At 47.3% G+C, this 24192-nt stretch overlaps 2 protein-coding genes and 2 long non-coding RNA genes across 9 annotated transcripts in view; 2 read left to right on the top strand and 2 right to left on the bottom strand.

Annotated features, from left to right (window-relative positions):
• The window catches only part of LOC116530870, a 26725-nt gene extending 25216 nt beyond the window's left edge, over positions 1-1509 (top strand). The window contains exon 2 of the long non-coding RNA XR_004260160.1: positions 912-1509. This is a non-coding gene — a long non-coding RNA (uncharacterized LOC116530870). The remainder of the gene's footprint in view (positions 1-911) is intronic.
• The window catches only part of LIPE (lipase E, hormone sensitive type), a 28135-nt gene extending 20987 nt beyond the window's left edge, over positions 1-7148 (bottom strand). For 3 of the 5 annotated variants that reach the window (XM_032249228.1, XM_032249227.1, XM_032249226.1), the window contains exon 1: positions 5983-7142. In XM_032249228.1, coding sequence (XP_032105119.1) covers positions 5983-6874 — 892 coding nt within the window. In that variant the 5' untranslated portion in view covers positions 6875-7142. Of the gene's footprint in view, positions 1-2844; positions 3558-5982 lie in introns of those variants that run through there. The other 2 variants (XM_032249225.1, XM_032249230.1) reach the window with 2 other exon arrangements.
• Positions 7149-8235: 1087 nt separating this feature from the next.
• Positions 8236-23897, bottom strand: CXCL17 (C-X-C motif chemokine ligand 17). The gene is made up of 4 exons (XM_032249326.1): positions 23542-23897; positions 11999-12079; positions 11221-11322; positions 8236-8675 (listed from the first exon to the last, which is right to left on the bottom strand). Exons 1-4 carry the CDS (start codon positions 23618-23620, stop codon positions 8578-8580), a joined length of 360 nt encoding a protein of 119 aa, XP_032105217.1. The 5' UTR covers positions 23621-23897; the 3' UTR covers positions 8236-8577.
• LOC116530869 overlaps positions 15085-24192 on the top strand; it is a 71964-nt gene continuing 62856 nt past the window's right edge. Inside the window, exons 1-2 of one of the 2 annotated variants that reach the window (XR_004260159.1) lie at positions 15085-15225; positions 15322-15373. This is a non-coding gene — a long non-coding RNA (uncharacterized LOC116530869). Of the gene's footprint in view, positions 15374-24192 lie in introns of both variants that reach the window. The other variant, XR_004260158.1, reaches the window with a different exon arrangement.

Genomic DNA, 24192 nt, shown 5'->3' with positions numbered 1-24192 from the left:
CCTGAGTAGCTGGGATTACAGGCACGCGCCACCATGCCCAGCTAATTTTTTGTATTTTTAGTAGAGACGGGGTTTCACCATGTTGACCAGGATGGTCTCGATCTCTTGACCTCGTGATCCACCCGCCTCGGCCTCCCAAAGTGCTGGGATTACAGGCTTGAGCCACCGCGCCCGGCTAATTTTTGTATTTTTAGTAGAGACAGGATTTTCAGCATGTTGGCCAGGCTGATTTTGAACTCCTGACCTCATGATCCACCTGCCTTGGCCTCTCAACGTGCTGGGATTATAGGCGTGAGCCACTGCACTTGGCCCCCTCTCTTTTTGAGACAAAGTCTCACTGTTGCCCAGGCTGGAGTACAGTGGTTGATCACAAGTCACTACAGCCTTGACCTGCTAGGCTCAATTGATCCTCCCATCTCAGCCTCCCAGGTAGCTGGGACTACAGGTATACCCCACCATGCCCTGCTAATTTTTCTATTTTTGGTAGAGATGGGGTCTCACTATGTTGCCTAGGCTGGCCTCAAACTCCTGGACTCAAGCGATCCTTCCACGTTGGCCTCCCAAAGTGCCAGGATTACAGGTATGAGCCACTGTACCCAGCCAGCCACCATCCTCCTCTCTTAACCTGCCTGCCCTGTTTCGTCTTCCTCTTTGTCTTGGCCTTGGCTGAGCTCCCTCTGCACTGTAACTCACTGCTTCCTCAAGCCTCAGGCCTTTCTCTATCCTGTCCTCTCTGCTCCCCTGCCTTTCCCCTGCTTGCCCATGCACAGCATTTAATGCCTGCCCACCCTTGGGTCCAGTATTGTCTCCTTGGGAAGCCTCCCAATTCTGTCTTCTCAGGGTATTTTTCTCTGTTGTATTTATCACAGTTTACAGTCATAGTCTTATTTGAGTAATATCTGTGTCCCCAGCTCAACTGTGAATCTGTCCTTCTTGCTACCGAGAGCCCAGGCCTGGCACAGCTTAGTGTTCGGTGAATGTCTGCTGAACAAATCTGTGTAACTGGAACCTCTTGGGCCCAGAATCAAGTTTGGGTCCACAGCAGTTGTGGGCCCACAAACTCCCTGCCCTGAGGAGACTGGGGCAGCCATCTCTTTGCCCTCACTGGGCAGGTAAGGAAGCCCAGGCGGCCTTGGTCCCTCAGAGCCCCAGTGTCGTCATCTGAGAAATGGGGTGATCATAAGGACACTAGCCTCATTCAGTTACTGGCAAGATGAAACTGATGACGAGGATTGCTCCAGCCAGCCCCGATGCCCTTGAGGCAGGAGCGAGGTCTGATTAATTCATCTAAGGCCAGGCACCAGGGCAGGCCTCAGGAAATGACAGGCAAATCTTGGAGTTTGCAGTCATGAGCCTTTGTGAATGGCTTATTTTGCAGGGAGTCCTACTCAACTGGATTCTGACTCCTCATGACAACCCTAAGGGAAGCATGATTATTAATATCTCTGTTACAGTTCACACATTCCTTCACTTATTAATCCAATAAGTATTTGAGTGCCTATGTGCCTGGCATACTGGGCTCTGTAAATATAGGGTAAACAAGGCAGATACAGCCCTGCTTTTAGGATGCTCACTCTCTAGGGGGAATAACAGTAATAATAACCTTCACTTCTCAGGAGGGTTTGCTGGGTGCCTGTGCCATACGCTCTACACTCATTCAAACCTCACAGAAGGAGGCACTCCTATCATCATACCCATTTTAGAGCTCAGAAAGCTGAGGCAGGGAAAGAGGGAGTCTTCTGCCCAGCACATCACTGCTCGTAGCCTGAGGAACCAGGTTTCTGAAGCCCACATTTCTTAACCACAGTCTGTACTGCCTCTGGGTATGCCATACTGCTTGTGAGGCTCAGTGTCTTGTTGTGACAGCAAGTGCCCTTGGGCTCCAGTCTGTCTGCTCTCTGAGCCTGTCTGAGCCTGTGTGTGTCTGGAGCCAACTCCAGGTCAACTCTGGGCTAATGATGTGTTCTACCGCAGGGGAAACAATGAGTTTGGGGTCCCTGGGGCTGAGGGGTGGTGGTAGTTTCTTTCCTGCATGGGAACTTCCCACAGGTCCTCACGCTGACTGACAAATCCTCCTAATTAAGGACCTGCCCCTGCCTGAGGCTTGCAGGATTTCTGATGGTGTGTCAGCCAGCCTTTCTTCAACCTTTTGAGATCTGAAAATGTGACATCTAGAGAAATCAGGCCTTCCCTTCTTTTTCCTGAGGCAGGTGTGGAGGTCTAAAGCTAAGCCAGGGCCCCTTGTCTTGGAAGGGGTAGGGGTCAGGGCTAGGCCCCAGTGGAGCCAGCGGAAGCAGGTGGACTGACATGGATGGATGGATGGACTGACTTGCCGGGTGGGAGGTCGGGACTGCGATGAGCTTTACTGACCCCACTGCACTCTTCACTACCGGTACCCCTTCCTCCTACCTCTCGCTGACTCACCCCTAGACTTCCTCTTTGAGTAAAAGCTGCTAACCCCCTTCCCCTTTATCCTCTCAAAAGCGATGGAGCCCAGAACTTCGGCGATCGAACCATTCCCCAGGTGGGAAACACTGAGGGCAGCCGTTGCCTTTGATCACACAGCGAATGCGGAACCCGAGCGGGAGCCCGGGTCCACGAGGCTCGCATTCCGGACTCTGCTCCCAAGCCGATCTGGGCGTCAGCTAGTCCCCGTGCCAGGGTGGGCCTCTCGGCTCTCACATCACCCCCTTCTCCAATGGATCATCCCGTCGCCCCCGCGAGCGGCAATGGGCCAGTCCGCGGACCCCCACACTCCTCGCGGCAGTGGGCCAGTCCACGCTGTCCCCATTGCCCCGCAGGATGTACGAGGTTCCGGGCTGCTGCCGGTCTCCGCGCGCTCACCTTTGGCCTTGCCTTTTCGCCACCGCCGGCGACCGCGGCTCCTCGAGCCCTCTTTGGCATTCTTCGAGGCCGAGGCGGCCTCGGCTGCTTGCGTTCCCCAAGCCGACTCCATCAATTCCCCGCGGTACTCGCGCGGTGGCCAATTCCAGTCGCGAGGCCCTGCCCGGAGGGCCAATCCTCGCTACACACTGCGGTGGGCCTCCGCCATCACCCAATCCCGGGCTTGCTGTTCCGTGGGCCCCGCTCCCTAACCAATCCTGGTCTCCCTCCGCTGCCGTGCTCCGCCCCAACTGCCAGAATTTAAGACCTGGCTCCTCCCCTGCCGCGCATTAAAGGGCTACCGGCCAGCAAAAATGCAGTCTCGGAGGCGGTGAAAAGGGCTAGTGCGGCAGGACTAGTGCGGAGCCCCGCGGGGAGCACCCCAGGAGGGAAGTCTCAGTCTTCCCACGTGCTGGGAAACATCCCACGTGCAGACTCAGCCTCGCTAGCCCACTCACCTTCCCACGGAGGGCTCCCCTAGAACGCCGCCCGACCCGCCTGCTGAATGGGCAAAGCCGGGCGCCTCTGAGCCTCTGCCTGGGGTGGGGGCGGGCCAGGTCCTCCGCCAACTCAAAGACGAGGCGGGGCGCCAGCGTTGGAGGCGTGGCTGTTCCCGAGAGCTTCTGGAGGAGGGAGCCCCGCCTTCCCTCTCCAGTCTCCTGGTCCTCCTGTTCCTCGGGGGCCTTTCTCCGCCCCCCTCATCCCTGCTCCGGAGAATGGGGAGGGAGAGGGGGCTTGTGTAGGGGGGACGGAGAAAGGCGGGGAGAATGCTCGGCGCCTGCGCACTAGCTTCAAGCCGCAGGCCGGCCCACGAGAGGAGGTAGAGGCAACCGCGCTTGCCTAAGAAAAGGCGGGAAACAGGAGGCTCGACGCTCGCGCACACGCACACAGCCAACTGCTTCTGGACCCCCTCAGAGGCGGCCTCGCCCGCCGTGGCGGTGTGGGAAGGGCGTCCCTTGCGACTGTGCTCTGGAGGCCTGGAGAAACAGCTTTCCAGGTCCTCAATCCCTGTCCTGCCTGCCGCCTCTCTTCCATCCTTCCCAAAGCATACCACCAGCCCCGGCTCTGAGAAACGAGTTACCCTCTTCTCAGCTCTGGGAGACACGGGATGGACTGGCCGCCATTGCCTGCCCCCTGGACCAGGGCCTCACAGCTTCAGGATTAGGGCTGCGTTGCTTTTTTCCCCCCACCTCGGGCGACTTCAACAAGTAACCTCCAGTTCCATGGATAAAACTTGCATTCCCCCCTTCTCCATGGCCTGAGTTTTGAGCCTAGAGAAGGAAGATTGGCGCTTCCTGGGGCTCCTGTGAAGCAGGCAGCCTGGGCACTGGGCCCCGGGAAGAGGCGGAGAAGGGGAGGGTGCGCCTGCGGCGAGCCCAGAGCCTTGGGTCCATCACCCTCTGACGCTGCTTCCCCAACTTTCCTGCCGTCAGTCTCTGACCTTGCCTGAGACCTTGGTGGCTCCCGCACCTCCCTCCAAGCTTCTCCTTGCTGAGAACACAACCCGCAAGGCTGTTCCGCCTGGCTGGACTGAGTCCCCTATGGAGGCAGCCTGGCAGGGAGCAGGTGTCTTCCTGGCAGCAGAGGACAGACCTGGTAAACTGAGAGATGGTTGATGCCCTGAAGTTCTGCCTAGCCTGCATGGAAACTCCAAAAGGTAAGGTCCCTGTCTCGCATTATGTTGCTGGGACTTAGCCCGTGTCTGCTCCAGAGCTGGTGCTTGGTCGGTTTCTGTGGATGGATGAATGAATCCTGGCAAGAGGGCCGTTTTCCTGGTCTCCTGGTCCCTAGCCCAGAGTGCTTTCCCACTCTGGGATTTGATTTTCCCCAAATCCTCTTAGGGAGGCAGTCGGGTCCAGAGACCCCAGCTTCAAATACTGACTTTGCCACTTCCTAACTGCATGGCCCTGTGAAAGATCCTTTACTTATTTTTTTTTTTAATAACTTTTTTGTTCTAACTACAAAGTAACGCATGCTTAGTGTAGAAAACTTGGGAAAGGCAGAAGTATGAGATAATTTTTTTTTTTTTTTTTTTTTTTTAGACGGAGTTTCCCTTGTGTTACCCAGGCTGGAGAGCAATGGCGCGATCTCGGCTCACCGCAATCTCCGCCTCCTGGGTTCAGGCAATTCTCCTGCCTCAGCCTCCTGAGTAGCTGGGATTACAGGCACGCACCACCATGCCCAGCTAATTTTTTGTATTTTTAGTAGAGACGGGGTTTCACCATGTTGACCAGGATGGTCTCGATCTCTTGACCTCGTGATCCACCCGCCTTGGCCTCCCAAAGTGCTGGGATTACAGGCTTAAGCCACTGCGCCCGGCTACTTCTTTAGTTTTCTGCTTCAGTGTCCTCATTTGCAGAATGAGGATGTTGGCTGGGTGCGGGGTGGCTCATGCCTGTAATAGCAGCACTTTTGGAGGCCGAGGTGGGAGGATTGCTTGAGGCCAGGAGTTTGAGACCAGCCTGGGCAACATAGGTGAGATCATGTCTGTACAAAAAATGTAAAAATTAGCCGGGCATGGTGGTGCACCTGTAGGCCCAGCTATTCGGGAGGCTGAGGTGGGAGGATGGCTTGTGCCCAGGACTTCGAGGCTGCAGTGAGCCGTGACTGCACTCCAGCCTGGGCAACACAGTGAGACTTTATTTTATTTTTTCCTCTTCTTCTTTTTTTTTTTTTTTTCTGTTGCCCAGGCTGGAGTGCAGTGGCACAATCTTGGCTCACTGCAACTTCCTACTCCCAGGTTCAAGCAATTCTCTGCCTCAGCCTCCCAAGTAGCTGAGATTACAAGCGCCTGCCACCATGTCCAGATAATTTTTGTATTTTTGGTAGAGAAAGGGTTTCACCATCTTGGCCAGGCTGGTCTTGAACTCCTGACCTCATGATCCATCGCCTCATCCTTCCAAAGTGCTGGGATTGGAGGTGTGAGCCACTGTGCTGGACTTTTTTTTTTTTTTTTTTTTTAAATAATGGCAATGTTGATCTTTATCTCAGGATTGTTGAAGGATGACCAGAGCTAACTTGATACACTGTAAGTTTTTAGTATTTCTTAAGTAAATGAATGTTCCTGAGAGGCTTCAGTTCCTTCAGGTTCAGACTCACCTGTGTCCTGGTAGTGTCTGTGATTCTGGGCACTGGTTTTCTCATGTGGCGAAGTCCCACCGTATCCTGACATCGCTTTATAACCGGATTTTCTTTTCAAGGCCAGCTTCACTCCCGGGGCCACCATTCCAGCCGTTATGGCTGAAGAATCTATGTCTGAAGATGACCCCATATCTGATTCTGACTCAGAATCTGTGACCCACTCAAAATATGCCTTCCACTCTAGGGCTGATCGCTGTATGGACAGTTCCTGCAGTTTTTTTAGAAATCCTGGCTCCGTCAAAGATCCTTGCTTGGATTTGGCTCCCTGGACTGGAGTTGTTCGCTGGGTTGTAGGGTCCGACTGTTCAGATGTTTCTTGGGATGTAGATTCAGTGGGGGCAGGTGGTTTCCTTTTGGCTCCAGGTTTAGCCTGGGCAGCAGGTATTGATTCAGCTTCTTGTTGAGTTGGAGGTGGCTTTCCTGGCCCGGGCCCTCGCTGGGCTACTTGCCTTTCTCTCAATGCTGGCTCCTGCTGAGTTGTAGATTCTTTTCCTAGTCCAGGTCCCTGCTGGGAAGCAGCTTCCTGTTGAGTGAGGGGCACCCCTTTGATGTGAGGTGATTGCTGTGGTGCAGGCTTTTGTGGGGCAAGAAATTCCTCTTGCAAAGCAGATATTTGTTGGGCTCTAGGTTCCTTCTGGGATTCAGCATCATGTTGGGCAGGGGGCTCCTGCTGGATGAGGGGTCTTTGCTTTGAAGCAGGCTCCTGTTGAGTATTGGCTCCCTGCGGAGTCTTTGATTCTGGCTGGGCTGTGGGTGTCTCTTCTGGCCCAGGCTCTGGCAGGGTTTTAGGCCTCTGGTGTGGCTCAGGTTCCCAATCTGGCCTAGATACTGACTGAGAACCTGGCTCCATTGTTATTTGCCTCACTGGAGAGGTTGATGTCCGAGGTTTCGTCCTTCTGGGCTCTCACCCAGGCCTCTCTCTTCACAGATCTCTCATTGATTCCTCATGATGGCACTTCCCTTTGGGTTCCACTTCATCCTGGCATCACTGGTCTTCCTTTTTAAGGCAGCTGGCAGGGGGCTGATCACAGCTGGCCTCCACTAGGTAATGAACTCTGTTGCCTCTTTTGAGAGAGGATTAGGAATAGGAGGAGCCTATGTGCCTAGCATTCTCTTACAAGAAGGGAGGGGCTAGCTCTGTTATGTCATAAATAGGGCCCCACCCCACTCACCACTCAGTTAAAATATTTCTTCTCATAAGGCAAGCATCCCAATTTACTCCTCTGGGTCATTTGGGATGATAGAAGCCAGATGCTGAATGAGTATTCCTTTTTTCTCTCTCCTTTTGATGTTTGAGGAAAGCGTCATTCAGGAGGCAGTCTTTGTAGTTGTGTCAAAATTATTTCCCTCTTTGTTCATTCCTACAAATGGTTGCCAGTTTATTTGTTTATTTATTTTTGAGACAGAGTCTGGCTCTGTTGCCCAGGCTGGAGTGCAGTAGTGCCAGTTTTGCTCACTGCAGCCTCTACCTCCTGGGTTCAAGCCATTCTCCTACCTCAGCCTTCTGAGTAGCTGGAACTACAGGCATGCACTGCCATGCCAGGCCAATTTTTGTATTTATAGTAGATACTGGGTTTTGCCATGTTGGCCAGGCTTGATCTTGAACTCCTGACCTTAAGTGATTCACGCCCCCCAACCCAAAGTGCTGTGATTACAGGTGTGAGCTACCACACCCAGCCAGGTTGCCAGTTTAATTTCCTTATATTGTCACTCCGATCATTTAAGTCCCATGCTAAAGGCGAATGTCATGCCCTCCCATTTTTATAGCTTGAAGCCCCTCTGAATGACATTTGAGATCCTCTGTGCGGTCTCTCTAGCCTTAAACTATGGTTCTGTACTGGATTGGAAACTCACAGAATACAGTCACCACTGATGATGATGACTGATGATGACTGTGGTAATGGTGATGAGAGTAGCCATAAATACCAAGGGCTGCCTAAGTGCTAAGAAACTGTGCCAAGTTTTTTTTTTTTTTTTTAAACCTATATTATCTTTAATAAGACCATGTCTGGTTCATTGGGATACTTTTTTTTCTTTATCCCACCTAGCTCTTATCTCAGAAGGATTTGTTAGAATGAGTGACAGATGAACAAGTAGGCCAGTGGAGAGAAGTATGTGTAGAATCTGGATTCAGTCTGCAGTGAATAGGGTAAAATGGGTCCTTTGAATGTGAATTGGCAAACCCCATTTGAAGGAAACAATTTTGATCTATTACATTTTAAAAATATTTATTGACGTCTGTTTGTTACTTTCCTGATTGTAGTTAAGATTAAATGAGACCAGCTAGGAAGCTACAGTTTCCTGGAATCTTTCAGATAATTAAGACTAAGCCTGGGTAAGGGGAGGGCACAGGATAAGAATGATGAGAGAAAAGGCACTAGAGAGAGCAATAATCAAAATGATCTTGAGAAACATGCTTTTTGAGAGCACCGGAATGATTTAGGGGGTGGGTGCAGTGGGAGAATGAGGTGGGAAAAGAAAGGTGTCCTCTAGGTGTGCTCACTGTCTTCTTGACTGAGAATGTTTAATTGGGAGAGTAGGCGCTCAGAGCTCCTACAAAGGCAGAGCAAAGCTTGTTAGCTGACATTGTTTGAGAAATTGCTGGCAGGCTCTGGAATGCTTGTTTGGCTTCCTGTGGTGCCTTCGGTGTCCTACGATGCAAATAGAAGGGAGAGGCTAGTGTTAAAAACATTTTAAACATTTAATTTATTTTATTTTATTTTTAAGATGAAGTCTCACTCTGTTACCTAGGCTGGGGTGCAGTGGCGCGATCTCAGCTCACTGCAGCCTCCGCCTCCCAGGCTCAAGTGATTCTCCTGCCTCAGCCTCCCAAGTAGCTGGGATTACAGGCACATGCCACCAATGCCTAGCTAATTTTTGTATTTTTAGTAGAGACGGGGTTTCAGCAAGTTGGTCAGGGTGATCTGGAACTCCTGACCTCTGGTGACCCATCTGCCTTGGCCTCCCAGAGTGCTAGGATTACAGGCATGAACCACTGTGCCTGGCCCTAACATTTAATTTTTATGAGAGTTTTAAAAATTATAAAAATAAGACTCATCCAGTGGAAAAAATTTTAAAAATCCAGTAAAAAGTAAAAGCACTCCTCCCACCCCAGCCTCTGCAACACACTTTCCAGGGCTAACCACTGTTAATATGTTTGCTACATATTGTTCCATACCTTCTGGTATATAAATATAATGGTTTATTTTTAAAAACAAAAATGAGATCATACTCTACCTATTGCCTAACTGTGTACCTTTAACAAATCTGGCCAGGCATGGTGGCTTATGGCTATAATCTCAGCACTTTGGGAGGCTTGAGCCCAGGAGTTCAAGACCAGCCTGGGCAACATGGAGAAACCCTATATCTATGAAAATACAAAAACTGGCCGGGCATGGTGGCCTGGGTACCTGTGTACCTGTGGTGTACCTATGGTCCCATCTGCTGGGGAGGCTGAGGTGGGAGGAACGTTTGAGCCTAGGAGGTGAGTTGCGATTGTGCCACTGCACTCCAGCCTGGGTGACAGAGCAAAACCTTGTCTCAAACCACCACCCCTAAAAAAACCCAAATCTATTATTGCAAAGTATTATATTTCTATAGAAGTCCATAGAAGCTTATATGTGCAGTATAAGTTTCTATTAACAACAAATAGTTATAAAGCAGATATTCGTGAAACTACTACCTAGAGTTAGAATATTGCGGCTGGGTGCAGTGGCTCACGCCTGTAATCCCAGCAGTTTGGGAGGATGAGGCAGGCGGATCACCTGAGGTCTGGAGTTCGAGACCAGCCTCACCAACATGGAGAAACTCTGTCTTTACTAAAAATACAAAATTAGCTGGGCATGGTGGCACATGCCTGTAATCCCAGCTACTCAGGAGTCTGAGGCAGGAGAATTGCCTGAACCCAGGAGGCGGAGGTTGCAGTGAGCCGAGATCGCGCCATTGCACTCCAGCCTGGGTAACAAGAGCGAAACTCTGTCTCAGAAAAAAAAAAAAAAAAAAAGAAGCAGGCCCTCACCAGACAATCTATTGGCACCTTGATCTTGGACGTCCCAACCTCCAGAACTGTGAGAGATAAATTTCTATTTTGTAAAATCACTCCATCTATGGTATTTTGTTATGTTATTCTGCAAAGCAAGCAGACTAAGACAGTACCTAAAATCATACTATAGTGATTCACTCATGTCTTATTTTTTTTTACTCAATATTATGTTTGTAAGAATCATTAATTTTATTACGTTTGTTCGTTCTCATGGATATATGATGTTCTAAGTACCACAGTTTATTTATTCATTCTACCATTGAAGGATGTTTGGTCAGTTTTTAGTTTGAGGCAGTTATGAGCAATGCTGCAATGAAATTCTTGTACATGTCTCTGGTAGATTGAAGCGTATATACCCTTTGAGTATATACCAGAGAGTAGAAGAGTAGAATTGCTTAGTCACGGGACTACACCTAGCTTAAACTTTAGTAAATCACTGCCAGCAATTTTACACTCCCATTAACAGCATATGAGAGTTTTTCTGCTGTACTATGCCAATGCTTCATCTTATTAGACTTTACATGTTTTTGATGTGTATTGACTTTTGTCACAGACTTAAAACTTTTGGCCATTCTGATGATTGTACAGTGATATCTCACTTTTTTTTTTTTTTTTTTTTGAGACAGAATATTGCTTTTTGCCCAGGCTGGAGTGCAGTGGTGCAATCTCGGCTCATTGCAACCTCCACCTCACGGGTTCAAGTGATTCTCTTGCCTCAGCCTCCCTGGGATTACAGGTGTGTGCCACCATGCCTGGCTAATTTCTGTATTTTTTAGTAGAGATGGAGTTTCGCCATGTTGACCAGGCTGATCTTGAACCAGGGAGGAGTCAAATTCTGTTTGATGCTGATACTGGTGTAATCATCAGAGACTAATGACCAGACCTTCAGCAGCCCCATCTGTCCCCACTTTGGTAAACAGTGAGGTTTTAAAATCTAAGAATTTGGTTAAACCTTTCTAGTAACAGGAGAATTGTATCCTGCTTTTCCTGCTCTTCCCATTTCCTGGCAAGTTGACACTGAGTAGAAAGGGCTGAGTTGTGTACTTATCCTGGTCTTAATTTCACCTCTTTTTTCTGTTCTCAACCCATGCTTCATCCCTAGTAATTCCACGGAGTGACTCTGGTATAAGGAAAATCATTCTCTGGAAGCTTACTTATTTTCTTCACATTGCCCTTGAAATGATCACAGGGACACTGCTTCTTTGGCAGCACAGACGCTGTCATGAGTTTTCTTCTAGGGCCTCTCAGGAACCAATCTGAAATAATAGCATTGCTGCTTAGATGGGAGAGTTAATAGATTTGATAGGAGGGAGTAGGACAGAGCTTTACTTGGCATCTTCTGGGCCTTGCATTTCTACTGCAGTGGGGTGGGAAAAGGGATCAATTCAGAATAGTGGGGACATCCAGCTATTTGAAGCCAGTATTTCTGAGTTGTTTTTCCTGACCTGTTTGGCCAAGGGTTTGGTGGCAGGTTTAAAGGGTGTATCAGAATATCATGAATCCAAAGAACTAGGAGCAAGACATGGGTGTCTGCCTTCCAGTGGCTGCCTTCCCTCGGATAAGCCATTTTGCCTCTCTGCTTTCAGCCTTGCCTGTGAGTAAAACAAGGCTGAGAATAGGATTCAGGAAGCTTTTGGAAGGCCAGGAAAAAATAAAAAGCCTTTTGGACGGTAGCCCTGGGTTCTTCAGGAAATGGATAAGGGGCAGGGGGCAGCTTGACATTTGGCGGGCTTTCCCTAGACCTTGGAGGAGTCCAGTTCTTGCCTGACTGTCAGGAAGAAAGCAAGCACGGGTGCTGCATGTGGCAGGCTGGTGGAGAGGGGAATGGGTGAGGTCAGCTGAGATAACATCTGCATTGGTCTCAGAGGGGCCCCAGGGAGAAAGCTGGGGTCATGGTGATGCCATCATAATTGTTGATGCTGAGTTACTGACCTTTGCACTCACATTCTTGGCCGCCTTCCTGGAGCCACCTCCTAGAAGCCTGGCCTTGGTCCCTATGGCCTCTGGCGACCCCTGTTGGAAGGAAACAGGTCACATCCAGATACTGGAAAGGGAAGGGGCCAACAGAAATGGTCCCCCCAGCATTGTGCTACCTAGGTCAGCACAGTACTATTTTTCCATTTTTACTTCAGGAATCTAGGTGACTTCAAGAGACAAATATTTTATTTTAATTTATATTTTTGAGTTGGGGTTGCCTAGGCTGGTCTTGAACTCTTGGGCTCTGGTGATTCTTCTGCTTTGGCCTCCCAAAGTGCTAGGATTACAGGTGAGAGCCATTGTGTCCAGCTGAGGGGTCTCTTTTTTTTTTTTTTTTTCTGAGACAGAGTCTCGCTCTGTCACCAGGCGCCAGGCTGGAGTGCAGTGGCTCGAGCTCAGCTCACTGCAACCTCCGCCTCCTGGGTTCAAGCAATGCTCCTGCCTCAGCCTCCCAAGTAGCTGGGATTACAGGCGCACACCACCATGCCCAGCTAATTTTTTTTTTTTTTTCAGTAGGGACGAGGTTTCACCATGTTGGCCAGGATGGTCTAGATCTCTTGACCTCGTGATCCACCTGCCTCGGCCTCCCAAAGTGCAGGGATTACAGGCGAGAGCCACTGCACCTGGCCAAGGGGTCTTTTAATGGATAAGGAATTGAGGTTAAAAATCTGGCCTCTACGTAAGCATATTAAAAAATTTAATGACTAAAAAAAATCTGACCTAGAGAAAAGCTTAGCTGAAGGTAGGTGGAGAGAGAATGGCTTCTAGATGGAAGAGAGGATAAAAGGTAAGTGTTTGTTAAAACCTCCCCTCTCCCTCGCCCCCTACGTTAAAATCGTCATGACTTAAAAGAGTGAGAGCAAGAAGGAGATTATTCCATAAACTAAGATCTTCACTTGATCTCCAAGTTGCTGTATTTTTTTTTTTTTTTTTTGAGACAGGGTCTCACTCTGTCACCCAAACTGGAGTGCAGTGGTGCAATCCTGCCTCACTGCAGCCTGGACCTCTTGGGCTTAGACAATCCTCCCACCTCAGTCTTCTGGGTAGCTGAAGCTTCAGGTGTGCACCATCACTCCTGGCTAATTTTTTGCATTTTTTGTAAAGACGGGGTTTTGCCATGTTTCCCAGGCTGGTCTCGAATTCCTGGGCTTAAGCAATTCGCCTGTCTTGGCCTCCCCAAAGTGCTGTGATTATAGGCATGAGCCACCACACCCAGCCCAAAAAGTTGCTGTATGTGAATCCAGAGTCCCAGTTTAACTATTAAATGATGGTATTTACCTTTGTTCCTCTGGAATAAATACATTCTTCTTTTGGCCTCTGAGTTTGTTTTATTTTCTGATTCTACCTTACACTTTTTTTTTTGTCTTTTTTTGTGTGTGTGGAGAACAGGGTCTTGCTATATTGCCCAGGCAGGTCTCAAACTCCTGGTCTCAAGCTATCCTCCCACCTCTGCCTCCCTAAGAGCTGGAATTACAGGCGTGAGTCACAGCGCCTGTCTCTGATTCTATCTTATCTACAATTTTTGATACTTAAAATATTCCTATGGCAGGCCGGGTGCAGTGGCTCATGCCTATAATCCCTGCACTTTGGGAGGCCAAGGCAGGCAGACTACAAGATCAAGAAATTGAGACCATCTTGACTAACACAGTGAAACCCCATCTCTGCTAAAAATGCAAAATATTAGCCAGGCATGGTGGCACAAGCCTGTAGTCCCAGCTATCCGGGAGGCTGAGGCAGGAGAATTGCCTGAACCCAGGAGGTGGAGGTTGCAGTGAGCTGAGATCATGCCACTGCACTCCAGCCTGACAACAGAGCAAGACTCTGTCTCCGAAACACACACACACACACACACACACACACACACACACACACTCCTATGACAATCAAGGATGATGGTTTATAGACTTGAGGTTCTCAGGCGTGGTGGCTCACGCCTGTAATCCTAGCACTTTGGGAGGCTGAGGTGGGTGGATCACCTGAGGTCAGGAGTTCAAGACCAGCCTGGCCATCATGGTGAAACCCCATCTTAAAAAAAAAAAAAAAAAGAGATTCTCAAGAACTAGGCTCAGATGACACCTCCTTTATGGGAGTTTCTGATATTTCCTGTCAGAATGAATTATGCCTTCATGTAGTTCCCCTTGTGTTTGAATGCAGTTCTGTTATTGCACTGTAATGATGTTTTTTGAAATCTTATATGGACTGAATTGTGTCTCCCAAAATTCACATGTTGAATCCCTAAGCCCCAGTACCTCAGAATGTCAGTATTTGGAGATAGGGCCTTTAAAGAGGTGACTCAAGTGAGGCTGTGCTGTTATGGTGGGCCCTTCTCCAGTCTGGCTGGCATCCTTATAAGAAGAGGAGATTTGTACACACAAAAAGAACCCAGGGATACGTGTGCACAGAGGAACATGTGAGGACACAGCATGAAGGCAGCTCTTATGGACTGAAAGTGTGCCCCCCTCAAATTCATATGTTGAAATCCTAATCCCCAGTGTGATAGTGTGAGGAGGTAGCCCTTTGGGAGGTATTTAGGTCATGAAGGTGGAGCCCTTATGAATGGACGTAGGCCAGCTGTGGTGGCTCTCACCTGTAATCCCAGTTCTTTGGGAGGCTGAGGCCAGGGGATCGCTTGAGGGCAGTAGTTCAAGATAGCCTGGGTAATGTAGCGAGGCCTTGTCTACACACACACACACACACACACACACACACACACACACACACACAAAATTAAAAGGTACCCTAGACCCTTTAAAAAAAAGGCATGGTGGCTCATGCCTGTAGTCCCAGCACTGTGGGAGGCCGAGGCTGGTGAATCATTTGAGGTCAGGAGTTTGAGACCAGCCTGGCCAACATGGTGAAACCCCATCTCAACTGAAAATACAAAAATTAGCTGGATGGGGTTGCGCATGCTGCCTGTAGTCCCAGCTAGTGGGGAGGCTGAGGCAGAATTGCTTGAACCCGGGAAGCAGAGGTTTCAGATAGCCGAGGTCATGCATCTGCACTCCAGCTTGAGCAACAGAGCGAGACTCTATCTCAAAAAAAAAAGGATACTAGAGAGCTCTTTCATTCTCTTTCCACCTTGTGACAATATGAGAAGTCAGCTGTCTGTAACCTGGAAAGGGACACTTGGCAGAATCCAACTGTGCTGGCACCCTGATTTTGGATATCCAGCCTGCAGAACTGTGAGGAATAAATTTCTCTTGTTTATGCCACCCAGTCTGTGGTATTATGTTATGGCAGTCCTAGCAAACTAAAATAAAATCTTTCTCCTCCACTAGATTCTGAACCATTGGTTCAGTAGTCATTCAGCTACATGGTTCCTGACACATGGTAGGCATTTGGTAAATGTTTGTTCAACAAGTGGTTGGATAAGCTGTTTGGAGAGGACCCTTAGAGATCATATGGCTCAATTCAGGTCTCCTTCTCAGACTTCTGCAACACAGATAGAGGGTGTTGCGTCATTTCCCCAACGGCTGCTTTTCAAATGTTCTCATGTGCTGTTTTGAGTGCTGTCAAAGTAATTTAAGCAAGCACAGCCCCTGCCATCTAAACATTTCTAACATTTTTACTCTTGCCTGTCCTCTACTCCTAGTTCCAGAGAAAAACCACAGAATATTAGGGCCTGAAGGAAATCCTGGAGATTATTTAGTTGAATTCCTTAATTCTGAAATTGTTTTTCTTTTCAGTTTAAATGTAATTTAACTGTTGGAGAATTTTTTTTTTTCTCCTCAGAAAAGAAAATTTTGAAAGTACAAACAGAGAAGTTTTTATCCTTACCAACCATTCGTATTTTGGCAGATTTGTTACCTGCATACGTTTTTTATTAATATAGTGATAACCATAGTATGTAAACATATTCTCGTTTTCCATTCAGAGGCATGTTGCTGTGTCATCTTCATAATACATTTTTTTTTTTTTTTTGAGATGGAGTCTCCCTCTGTTGCCAGGCTGGAGTGCAGTGGCTTGATCTTAGCTCACTGCAACTTCCACCTTCCGGGTTCAAGTGATTCTCCTGCCTCGGTCTCCCTAGTAGCTGGGACTACAGGCCCGTGCCACCACACCTAGCTAATTTTTGTATTTTTAATAGAGATGGGGTTTCACCATGTTGGCCAGGCTGGTCTTGAATTCCTGACCTCATGATCAGCCCCCCTTGACCTCCCAAAATGCTGGGATTACAGGTGTGAGCCACCATGCCTGGCCAACACATTTTTAATGAATGCATAATACTCTCAATAATTATGTGTTCCAAATTATTTAGCTGCTTTTCCATTGCTGAATATTTAGAAAGTTTTATTTTTTAGATGTTGGTAAATTTCTTTGTTCTTATAACTGTTTTCTAATTTTGGATTATTTTCTTGGGAGAGAGTTCCCAAAGTGGAATTATTGGGTCAAAAGTTAAGAAATCGCTGTACTAATTCAATTAAATCACTATCTCATTTTCCTTTTTTTTTTTTTTTTTTTTTAAGATGAGGAAACAGGCCCAGAGAGAGCAAATGAAATGCCCAAGTTCATAAAGGTATTGGTGACATATCTAGGCTGAAACCCAGGTCTAGGATTTTATTATATTTTTAGTGACAGGATCTTGCTATGTTGCCCAGGCTAGAGTGCAATAGCTGTTCACAGACATGACCACAGTACAGTGTGGCCTCAAACTCCTGGGCTCAAGTGATCCTCCTTCCTCAGCCTCCTAAGCACTACCACACCCAACTACAGGTTCAAGATTCTTAGTCTGTTGTTTTATTCTGCAATGCTAGATGACCCTAGTTTCATAGACGAAACTGAAAATGAAGCTGCATGGTGCTATAGTATTATGTCTCTCAAACCTCAGACAGTTTTAGAACATCTTTGTGTTTTTTTTTTTTCTATAGCTTGTACTACCCTTACTGTTATTTACTTCATGCTTTTTCTTTCTTTCTTTCTTTTTTTTTTTTTGAGATGGAGTCTCGCTCTGTTGCCCAGGCTAGAGTGCAGTGGCATGATCTCGGCTCACTGCAACCTCTGCCTCCTGGGTTGAAGTGATTCTCCTTCCTCAGCCTCCTGAGTAGCTGGAATTACAGGCACCTGTCACCATGCCTGGCTAATTTTTGTATTTTTAGTAGAGATGGGGTTTCACCATGTTGGCCAAGCTGGTCTTGAACTCTTTTTTTTTTTTTTTTTAGACAGAGTTTGACTCTTGTTACCAAGGCTGGAGTGCAATGGCGCGATCTTGGCTCACCGCAACCTCTGCCTCCTGGGTTCAGGCAATTCTCCTGCCTCAACCTCCTGAGTAGCTGGGATTACAGGCACGCGCTACCATGCCCAGCTAATGTTTTGTATTTTTAGTAGAGACGGGGTTTCACCATGTTGACCAGGATGGTCTCGATCTCTTGACCTTGTGATCCACCTGCCTCGGCCTCCCAAAGTGCTGGAATTACAGGCTTGAGCCACTGCGTCCGGCGGTCTTGAACTCTTAACCTCAAGTGATCTGCCCGCCGTGGCCTCCCAAAGTGTTGTGATTACAGGCATGAACTACTGTGCATGGCCACTTCATACTTTAACTTTTCCTTTTTTTTTTTTTTTTTTTAATAGAGATGGGGTTTCACCTTTTTGGTCAGGCTGGTTTCAAACTCCTGACCTCAGGTGATCCACCTGCCTCGGCCTCCCAAAGTGCTGGGGTTATAGGCGTGAGCCACTGCGCCTGGCCTCTTTTTTTGAGACAGTCTTGCTCTGTCGCCAGGTGCCAGGCTGAAGTACAGTGGCACAATCTCGGCTTACTGCAACCTCCGCCTCCTGGGTTCAAGCAATTCTCCTGCCTCAGCTTCCCGAGTAGCTGGGACTACAGGTGTGCACCACCACGCCCAGCTAATTTTTGTATTTTTTAGTAGAGATGGGCTTTCACCAGGTTGGCCAGGTTGGTCTGGATCTCTTGACCTCGTGATCTGCCTCGGCCTCCCAAAGTGCTGGGATTACAGGCGTGAGCCACTGTGCCCCGCCATACTTTTTCTTTAAATAAATTTAATTTGCAAAACATCCTCATCCTATGCAATATTAACTGAAATTACAGGTTTGATGTATGGTTAGATTTTTTTCCTAACATGTATTAAAATAAACACATAAGTATTAAAGTAAAAACAAGCTTATTTACTTTCCACCTAAAATCAGTTTTGGGAAATGCTGATACAATGGCATAAGCATGGACTTTATATCCAGATAGACCTGGGGTGAGCTACTGGCTCTGTCACCTAACTATGTTGACTTAGGCAAGTCACTTGGCTTCTTTAATCTTTGAATCCCTGATTTGTAAAAGGAGGATGGTAAAATCCACCATGCAGAGTTGTTAGGAATAAATGAGCGGCTGTGGGAGTCCAGTGCCCAGGCAGATATTGAGTACATGTTGGTTACCGTCGTGGTTATTACTGTGGAGTTCTGGTTATTTTCCAAAGAGAGTGTGTATGCTGGAATATTGGGCTGTGGCTTTCTGCTGATATGTATGTGTAAATAAGTTACTTCCACTTGTTAGGATTTGTGGTGCATCTGTCATTATTTTCGTTTCCCAGATCCACTACATATGTACTCTGTGACTTTGGACAAGTTTCCTAACTTTTCTGTGCCTCATTTTCCTAATTTGTAAGATGTGGTTAATAATGGTACAATAGTCCTCCCTTATCCACAGGGGATGCATTCCAGGACCCCCACTAGATACTTGAAGTCTCAGGTAGTACCGAATTGTGTTTTTTCTATACATATATATTTATACATATGTTTATATTTATACATAGATATTTATGATAAAGTTTTTGAATTAGGCACAATATGAGATTAACAACTAATAGGATAGAACAATTTTTAAAATATACTGTAATAAAAGTTATGTGAATGTGTTCTCTCTCTCTTTCTCAAGATAACAGTATTTTTGGACCACAGTTGGCAGGTAACCGCAACTGCAAATAAATGGAGACTACTGTACACCAGTGTGCGTGTGTGTTATTTCCCAGCTCTGACCACTAGAGGGCCTCAAGGCACTAGCACCTACTAGCAATGGGCATATCCGTGCCCATGGTCTGTAAACATCATTCTCCCGTGAAAGGAACTAGGGCTTCTAGGAGAAATAGCTAATCCAGGACTGGGGCGGAAAAATGCAAGAGGAGACTCAAGCTTCTTGTGGTATCAGAAAGTAAGGAACTGCTCAAAAAATGATGGGGTTGTATGTAAAGGTCACAGAAGCCAACTGGAAGGAGCTTCCGATGGCCAATTTTGGGACAATATGAGCAAGATAATAAAAAATGATAGTAATGGATTCCAACCCATAAATACCCATGAGTTCATGCTGATGTAAATAAATAACTGAACAAATAAATAGGTAAGGAAGAAGAGGCTAGGCATGCTGGCCAGTACCTGTAATCCTGGCACTTTGGGAGCCCGAAGCCGGGGGATCACTTGGGGCCAGGAATTAGAGACCAGCCTGGCCAACATGATAAAACACCATCTTTACTAAAAATACAAAAATTAGCTGGGTGTAGTGGTGTGTGCCTGTAATGCCAGCTGCTCAGGAGACTGAGGCAGGAGGATCACTTGAGCCCAGAAGGTGGAGGTTGCAGTGAGCCAAGAAAAGAAATAACTCTTTCTTATGGCAGAATTCTGGTTAATAAATGTAGAAGGAAAACTGGAAAGAAAATCACTATTTGGCCAACACTGCAGTAATAATTGTTTATAGGAAACAATCATCCATAGATTCTAGAAATTAATGTTAAAAATATGATGATGACGTAACTGGTGAATAACAAGAAAAAAAGGTATGATGAGAAGAAACAGGCTATTTACCTATCTCCAAAGTGTCTCTCCACAAGATACTTATTAGGAGTATACAAGGAGACGAATAGTAACTTTAACCTGCAGACATCACCTGAACCACGTGTTTAAAGTGAACCTCATCAGTAATGAAAGATACCGACATCCTGGGCCCGTTCCTGGGACATCCAGAGGATACCTCACTTCTGTAGTATTCTTACCCAAAATACGTAACTGCAAATATCGGACAAACCCAAATTCAGGGGCATTCTACGAAACAACTGGCTAGAACTTTTCAAAAGAGTCAGGGTCCTGAAAGAGGGAGAAAGACTGAGAAACTATTCCAGGTTGGAGGAGGCCTGGGAGATGTGACACTTTATTCAGAGGGATCCTGGATTGGAGTCTGGAGCAGAAAAAGGACATGAGTGGGATGATTGGAAAGATTTGAACATTTTTAGATTAGTTAATATTGTGATATCAGTGCTAATCTAGTTTTGATAATCGTATTATGGTTACGTAAGATATTGTTTGAAGACAATTGGATGAAGAATATACTGGAACTCCATTTTTATGATATTTTTGAAAGTCTGAAAAATGAAAAGTAAAGAAAAGAAATGTATTAGATTTCTATGAGGACAAAATGAGAGTGCGAAGTGCTTAGAACAATGCTTGTGATATAGGAGTTCTTAATGTGTCTGATACTATGTTTATAATTAAATATTACAATTAATGAATAATCTGTTATTGTAAGTACTTTATTTCCTAATGTCCTCATATATTCTCACTTCTTTTCTTTTATTTTTTTTTGAGACAGAGTGTCACTTGTTGCCCAGGCTGGAGTGCAGTGGAGCAATCTTAGCTCACTGCAACCTCCGCCTTCCAGGTTCAAGCAATTCTCCTGCGTCAGCCTCCCGAGTAGCTGGGATTACAGGCATGCACCACCACACCCGGCTAATTTTTTTCATTTTTTTTTTTTTTTTTTTTTTTTTTTGAGACAGAGTTTCACTCTTGTTACCCAGGCTGGAGTGCAATGGCGCGATCTCGGCTCACCGCAACCTCCGCCTCCTGGGTTCAGGCAATTCTCCTGCCTCAACCTCCTGAATAGCTGGGATTACAGGCACGCGCCACCATGGCCAGCTAATGTTTTGTATTTTTAGTAGAGACGGGGTTTCACCATGTTGACCAGGATGGTCTCGATCTCTTGACCTCGTGATCCACCCGCCTCGGCCTCCCAAAGTGCTGGGATTACAGGGTTGAGCCACCCCGCCCGGCTTTTTTCAATTTTTTTTGAGACAAAGTTTCACTTTTGTTGCCCAGGCTGGAGTGCGTTGGCGCGATCTCGGCTCAGGGCAACCTCCGCCTCCCGGGTTAAAGTGATTTTCCTGCCTCAGCCTCCTGAGGAGCTGGGATTACAGGCATGCGCCACCACGCCCGGCTTCCGGCTAACTTTTTGTATTTTTAATAGAGGCGGGGTTTCACCATGTTGGCCAGGCTGGTTTCGTACTCCTGACCTCAGATGCTGCACCCGCCTTGGCCTCCCAGAGTGCTGAGATTACAGGCGAGAGACACCGTGCCCAGCGTATTCTCACTTATTTCTATTTCCCTTTCCCCTGGAAAAGCGTATTTAACATGTATGTGATTAAGAGATAAGATTTTATTTTCAGAGTTATTTTGGGGATAGAGGAGCTATTATTTCCTTTAGCCACTAAGTAGCTCAGACTCAGGCCTACATTGCAAAACTGCTTGGCTGGGAAACAAGGTTTGAGCCCGCCGCTACCCACCCTATGTGGTTTGTGATGGCGCCCCCTGGCGGCGCAGCGAGCTTTCTCCAGTTCTTCACCCTTCTCGTTTAGGAGTGACTTGGAAATTCCACGCAGTCCATTTATTAAACCCTTTCTAGGTCATGCCGCGGATTATTTAATCTTCACAACAAGTGTGTGTGACAAATGGTATTTTCTTCATTTTGAGATGATAAAACTGAAACTCAAAAAAGTGAGGCGACTTGTCCAGGGTTGCAAAGTGAGTGGCAGAGCAAGGATTTAGATATAGGTCCCCCTGACGTCCAGGCTGAGTGTAAAGGTCTAGGTAAGTTTAGAAGTGTGGCCATGTAGAGAACTATTGGTGTAGAGCAGTGGTTGTTGACCAAGGGTGGTTCCCCTTCCAGGGACATTTGGCAATGTTGGGAGATAGTTTTGGCTTCCATAACAGGGGTTTGGATGGGGGAGAGGGAAGGCTGGTATTGGTATCGAGTAGAGGCCACTCTACTAGATGTTCAGCGGATGCTGCTGAACATCTCACAATGCACAGAACAGCCCCACCACAAGGAACTGTTCAGCCCAAATGTCAGTAGAGCTGCTATGAAGCCCTGGTCTGACTTACAAACCTGAGGATGCATCTTGCACTTAGCTAATGTTTGCTGAGTGCTGAACTGGACAGTGTGAGGGATATGGAAACAGGGCACCAGTCTGTGCCGCCAAGGAGGCTGCAGCCTAGAGGGGGTGGAGGCAGGAGAGGCACATGAAGGCCTTCCGTATAAGGCAGCAGATGATCAGTGCAAGAAGAGAGCATCCGGTAGGGCTAAGCCGGCTCTCAGGAGGAAGAGTGCACCTGTGACTATGGGAGGAACTGAGGGAAGCTGTGGGAAGGTGGTTTTGAGCTGGGTGTGTAAACAAAGTTGATCTGGTGGGAAAAAAAAATGCCTGTTCAGGGAAGGGCAGACAGGCTAGTTTGGGTGGAGAAAGCGTAGTTTTTAGTGAGTTGAGAGAGGTACATTGGAAAGGCAGGTTGGGGCCAGAGCTTTGAGTCCAGGCTAAGGACTCGAGCCTGGGTGTCTGTCACAGTGATGGAAAAGTCCTCCCTTTCGGAATAGTGGTCTAGGCCCTAGGGCTGTGGGGCTTGGCAGCTTTCAGAGTGCCCTCTCTACAGGGGAGGGGATGTTGGAAATTGGGATGGAGAAGGGAGAATGTTTCCTGATTTTAAGACCAAGTTGGTGCTGAGTATGTAACAAAGCCATTTCGCCTCAAAGTGGCCCTTGGGGAGATGGTGCTCCCAAGTGGAAATACACATGGGGGTCATCTCTCTTCTGTGTGGTTGTTTTATGAAGGACTGGGCCACTTTATAGTGAAACCTGGAGAAGATTTGGAACCCCTAAGCAAAGGTCTGCTCCCCAAAATGTGAGCTGTTACAGCAGGGCTTGCTGTGGATAAAGCTTCAAATATGGACACTACCTGGTGACAGGCTTTTTCTAGTTTATTACATTACCATTAAATAGCATTAAGACATGTTGGTGGCATGTCCGGTGCACTGTAAGGAATGTAAGCAATGACTTCCAGATCTATAAAGATACCACCCTCCCATCACTATCATTAAGGTTAGCCGTGAGATATATGTTACTCTTTTGGAAAAGGGTTGGGGGAGAAGGTATGGGAGCAAATCTTTGTTGGGTTAGTACATACATGCTACCTACATACATACATACATATCTGTGTGTGTGAGGGGGATCAGCTACAGTTGCAGACATGTTCGCGTACTGAAAATATCTCATTTAACTCTCTCAGCATCATTTGGGTTTAAGTAGTTTGCTGTTTTTCGTAAAGGAGGAAACTGTCACTGAGAAAGGCTCACTTGCCCCAAACCCCCATAGCTAAAAGGGGCTGCATTTTGATGCATCTGCGGCCTGTTCTGCCACATTTCCTCCCCCCATTTTTCCCTTCATAGACAGTCTTGTTTACCTGGATTCGGGCTGCTGGAGACCACGGACATCAGCATTAGTGGCAGCAGCAGGAGGAGGGAGGAGATTAGAACTTTCATTGCAACTGTCGTTTCAGCTGTAAGTTGCTTGAAGAGTATAATGGAAGGTTCCCTGTTGGAGGCTCCTGGTCTCTGGGGATGGCTCAGGCCAGGGTACTCAGCCTGGCAGTCTGCGCTTTAGTCTCAGGTCAGCGTTCCCATTCGAGGGCAAGAACAGGTGAGGTGACGCTGTCTTGCTGTTAGGTAACAGATTAGACCATGTGCTTTATGGGAATCTGGGAGGTGAAACTGGTCAAACAAAATAAATGCAGTGTTCTTAGGAACATAAGAAGGTGACTGATAACTTGGCAGCTGTGCCCGTTCTCTCCTGTACTCCTTCCCGCCTCCCACACCCCAATGCCTCATGATTTCTTCCTCAAGTCTTTTTGCTCACTTGGATTTCCTCCTAGCTTTCAATGACCCTCTCTATGTGAGTATTTGGCAGGGAAGTGGGTGCTAAGTGTTGGTAGAAGAGATGTTGACAAGTCTGTTTCCCCTCTGTGCTCCCGTTCCCATCCTTGACAGAATACCGGGAATAGTAGTGTTGTTGCCTGGGAAGTTGCCCTGTCCTCGCTCTGTTCACAGTTCCCTCC

This window comes from Sapajus apella, unplaced genomic scaffold (assembly GCF_009761245.1).
Source record: "Sapajus apella isolate SASKATOON/1434 unplaced genomic scaffold, GSC_monkey_1.0 scaffold68, whole genome shotgun sequence".
NCBI lineage: Eukaryota > Metazoa > Chordata > Mammalia > Primates > Cebidae > Sapajus > Sapajus apella.
The sequence above is the reverse complement of the archived record's forward strand: the minus strand, read 5'-3'. Positions and strand labels throughout refer to the sequence as shown.

Excerpts from the sequence above, each read along its gene's own strand:
- CXCL17 (XM_032249326.1), bottom strand. The coding sequence starts at position 23,620 with ATGAAAGTTCTAATCTCCTCCCTCCTCCTGCTGCTGCCACTAATGCTG. Across the intron at positions 11,323-11,998 it reads CCAAGAATGTGAGTGCAAAG|ATTGGTTCCTGAGAGGCCCT; the intron begins GTCAGTAACTCA and ends CTATTATTTCAG. Across the intron at positions 8,676-11,220 it reads GGGCAATGTGAAGAAAATAA|GACACCGAAGGCACCACAGG; the intron begins GTAAGCTTCCAG and ends TTTGCATCGTAG.